We start from the raw sequence: 4,385 nt of genomic DNA, 5'->3' as shown, positions 1-4,385 counted from the left end.
CTTAACTTGCCCCTTTCCTGTTGGCAAGGGGCCGATGGTGTCAATCCCACACTAAGCGAACGGCCACGGACCGCTCATAGGAGTCATTTCCTCTGCAAGTTGCCTCGACACACCGCATAGCATTAGCATTTGTTACACTTTTGAACGTGGTTCTTCCAATCTTCCTTTATGGTCAGCCAAAAGTATCCTTGTCGGAGTATCTTCAGGGCTAGGGCTCGGCTGCCAAGTGATTTCCATAGATTCCTTCGTGAATCTCCCGGATCACATAATTTGCCTCGTCGGGTCGGAGGCACCTGAAATAGGGCTGAGAATATCCTTTCTTATATAGAATACCGTCCAGGATGATGTACCGCGCCGCCCTGACCTTCAAGCGCCTGGCTTCTAGCCTATCCAGGGGGACCTCGCCAAATGTGAGGTAGTCATAGATCGGGTCCATCCGGCTTGGAGTAACATCTACTGGATTGACCGATTTTCCTCCGACTAGTCGATGCTTGGATGTTTTATGAACTCCACGAGAATGATTCGCGGGATCTTCTCTTCCATAGCCGAGGCTAGCTTCGCTAGGGCATCAACCCATAAATTTTCTGCCTTGGGCATTTGATGGATGGTGCAACTCCAAAATCTTTCAATCAATTTTTTACCTCGTCTAGATAAGCAATCATTCTAGTTTCCTTGGCTTCATACTCGGTGGAGATGTGGTTCACTACTAGCTGGGAATCGCATCGGACCTGAACAGACTAGACCCCCAAACTTGCTGCCAGTCTGAGTCTAGCAAACAGAGCCTCATATTCCGCCTCATTGTTAGAGGCCTTGAAGCCAAGTCTGATCGCGTACTAGATGGGCGTGGAATCAGGCGCGATTAGGACAATTCCTGCTCCAGCATGTTTGGCATTAGACGACCCGTCCACATAAAGAACCCATCCTGGTTCTGATGTCACTTTTTGATTGTTTAGGGGAACAGGTGGAGTCGTCTCGACTTCGGTACTGGTCTCTTCTTCACTTGGAATGGTGAATTCTGCAATGAAGTCGGCCATGGCCTGCCCTTCAATTGTTGTCCTCCGACGAAACTGAATGTCGAACTCACCAAGTTCGATGGCCCACTTGGTTAGCCGACCTGAAACTTCGAGCCTCTGGAGAACTTATTTAAGAGGAGAATTAGTTAACACCACGATAGAATGAGCTTGAAACTAAGGGCGTAACCTCCGAGCTGAGACGACGAGACTGAGCGCTAGCTTCTCCAAAGGCGGATATCTTGTTTCGGTGGGCATCATGACCTTACTGACATAATAGACGGGGTGTTGTTTCCTCCCACCTCTCTAATCAGGGTCAAGCTGATGGCCGAGGTCGATACTGCGAGGTACAGGAATAGGGGTTCACCTTCTTCGGGTTTAGACAGCAGGGGTGGTGAGCCCAAGTACTGTTTCAGTTGCTGGAAGGCTTGCTCGCATTCTGACATCCATTCTGCCTTCTTATGACCCTTCAACTGCTGAAAGAAGGGGAGGCATTTATCCGTGGCTCTGGATATGAAACATCCGAGTGCGGCTACTCGTCCTGTGAGATATTGTATTTCCTTGACAGTTCGAGGCAAACTCATGTCGAGGAGTGCTTTGATCTTGTCGAGGTTTCCTTCAATGCCTCTCTGGCTGACCTGAAAACTGAAAAATTTACCAGAGCCAACTCCGAAGGCACACTTCACGGGATTCACCTTCATCTGATATTCTCGGAGGATGGCGAAAGTTTCTCTGAGATCTGTTAGGTGGTCGGATGCCTTGACACTTTTCACGAGCATGTCGTCGACATACACTTCCATCATATGTCCAATCTGCTTGGTGAACATTTGATTGACCAACCTTTAATATGTGGCCCTAGCATTTTTCAAGCCAAATGGCATGACCCAGTAACAGTTGAGCCCCTTGTTTGTGACAAAGGTAGTCTTCTGCCTGTCTGGGGGGTGCATCGCGATCTAATTGTACCTGGAGTAAGGTCCAAGAAAGAAAGTAATTCGTGTCCTGCTGTGCTATCCACTAGCTGATCAATACGATGCAACGAGAAGCTATCATTTGGACATGCCTTGTTCAGATCTGAGTAGTTTATGCAGACCCGCCATTTCCTGTTAGCCTTCTTGACGAGGACCACGTTTGCGATCCACTCGGGATAATGTACCTCCTCTATTAAACTAGCATCGAGTAACGTAGAGATTTCGTCGGCTATGGCTTCATACCGCTCAGCGTCGAATTGTCTCCTCTTTTGCTTCACGGGTTTGTGATCCAGGTCCACATTCAGCCTGTGGGCCATGACGTCTGGAGAGATTCTGGGCAGATCTTCATGTGATCATGCAAAGAAATCTTTGTGATGTCGTAGGAAGGCTAGCACTTCGGACTTCTACTTAGGGTTCAATGATGTTTCGATCTGAACCGTTCTACTCGGGTTTGCCTCATCGAGCGGTACTTTCTCCAGGTCTTCTATGGAAGAACCTTCCGCGGGTCTCCTGGCATCTAGTATATTGACAGTGAGTGCTTGTTTGACCGACCCCTTCTTGACTGTAATAGCATAGCATTCCAAGCCTCTCGCTGATCGCCTCGGATGTATCTTGTTCCGCCCTCGGCAGGGAACTTTATCATCAAATGATAGGTGGACACAACTGCTCCCATTGCATTGAGGGAAGGTCTACCCAAAATGACGTTATGTACGGATGGCACATTGACAACAAGAAAGTCCACCATGAGGGTGGCTTGATGTTGTCCTTCTCCCGCAGTCACAAGGAGGGAGATGGCTACTTCGAAGATTACTCTTTCTCTGGCAAAGTCATGTAGGGGGGTCTTTACAGGTCTGAGATGAGACCTCGGTATCCCCATTCTTTCAAAAGATTCGGAATAGATTACGTCGACCGAGCTTCTGGTGTCAACCCAAATTTGGTACACCTTGCAGTTTACTATGGTCATAATAACTACCAGGGCGTCATCGTGCGGGTGTTGGATTTCGCGTGCATCTTCTTCCATGAAGGTTAGACTACACGGGCTGACCTGGAGTTCCTTACTGGGCCACTTGGTTAAGTGGACATAATGCTCCAGATCGAACTTCTGAGAGTGGGCTTTTCGAGCCCGGTTTGAATCTCCTCCACCAGACGAGCCTCTAAAGATGGTGCGGATCTCAGCTGGCTCTTCCATGGTATTATTTGGCTGCTCTCGCTGTCGCTCTTCTTTCCGAGAGGTTCTTTCTCCCTTAGTATATCGACGCAGGTGTCCCTTACGAATAAGAGTCTCAATTTCATCCTTAAGATCCACGTAATCGGCTGTGTTGTGACCGTGATCCCGATGGAAGCGACAATACTTGCGTTTGTCTCGATGATCCGGATTGGCCCTCATGCAAACAAGCCAATTTAGAAGCTTATGCCCTTTGATATCTAACAGAGTTTGTTTAGTTGACGTGTTGAAAGGGGTGTATGAACGGAACTTACCCTTTGGTTTCCTGCTTGGACGATGATCGTGAGGGGCACGGTCATCTAGTCCTTTACTAGATGGTTGAGGTTTTTCATTCATTGGCCTCTTCTGTTTACCAATCGGCTCTATCACTAGAACATTTTTAAGGGCATTGGAGAATTCCTCAACGTTAGTGTACTTCTGAGCTTTGGCGACGAGGTCAGCTAACGTCTTCGGTGGGTTCTTTCTAATGGAGAAAGTGAACTTTCCTTCTTTTAGGCCGCTAAAAACTGCAACAAGTGCCATCTTGTCGTCGTAATATTTTACCTGCAATGCTTCCTCATTGAAGCGAGCAATATAGTCCTTCAATGACTCCTTAAGCTCTTGTTTGATGGTGAACAAGTGAGTATTAGGTTTCCGACTCTTCTTACCGCTTATGAATTGGGTAAGGAATAGTCGACTCAACTCTGTGAAGGAACTGATGAAATTGGGTTTGAGCTGGCGGTACCAACTCCGAGCGAATCCTATGAGGGTGATCGAGAATCCCCTGCACATCATCGCGTCCGTTGCCATCTAGATTTGCATCTATGAACGATAAGCCTCCACATGCTCGGATGGGTCGCCAAACACAGAGTACTGGATGACGGGAGGTATCCGGAACCTCTGTGGCATTACCTCGTCCATGATTGTAGAGGTGAAAGGAGGCTCGGTCTCTTTCATCATTGCTTGAACAGCCGCAGGAACTGACGATGGCGGTTGCTTCTTTTCTAGTATCAGAATCTTGCTATTGAGCTCCGCAAACCGTATTTTCCAAGGATCTTTATTCTCAGCAACTATCTCCTATGTGTTTTCTATCTCAGGAATCCGCCTTCCCCTCCTCCGTTCCAGCTCGTGGCGGAGATCCGTAGGTGCTAGGGCCGAGGTGACCGAGGCATTTGTCGGCGCTCGAGTAGCTGTGTTCTGAGC

The 4,385-nt window shown here is 48.2% G+C and overlaps 1 protein-coding gene across 1 annotated transcript; it reads right to left on the bottom strand.

Annotated features, from left to right (window-relative positions):
- Positions 1-2,495: 2,495 nt before the first annotated feature.
- LOC131232336 (uncharacterized) lies at positions 2,496-3,992 on the bottom strand. The gene has a single exon (XM_058228570.1). The coding sequence runs from the start codon at positions 3,990-3,992 to the stop codon at positions 2,496-2,498; it is 1,497 nt and encodes a 498-aa protein (XP_058084553.1).
- Between the last annotated feature and the right edge of the window lie 393 nt (positions 3,993-4,385).

Source organism: Magnolia sinica, chromosome 18 (assembly GCF_029962835.1).
Source record: "Magnolia sinica isolate HGM2019 chromosome 18, MsV1, whole genome shotgun sequence".
Taxonomy (NCBI): Eukaryota; Viridiplantae; Streptophyta; class Magnoliopsida; order Magnoliales; family Magnoliaceae; genus Magnolia; species Magnolia sinica.
The sequence above is the reverse complement of the archived record's forward strand: the minus strand, read 5'-3'. Positions and strand labels throughout refer to the sequence as shown.

Coding starts and splice junctions, on each gene's coding strand:
- LOC131232336 (XM_058228570.1), bottom strand. CDS start 3,992: ATGGCAACGGACGCGATGATGTGCAGGGGATTCTCGATCACCCTCATA.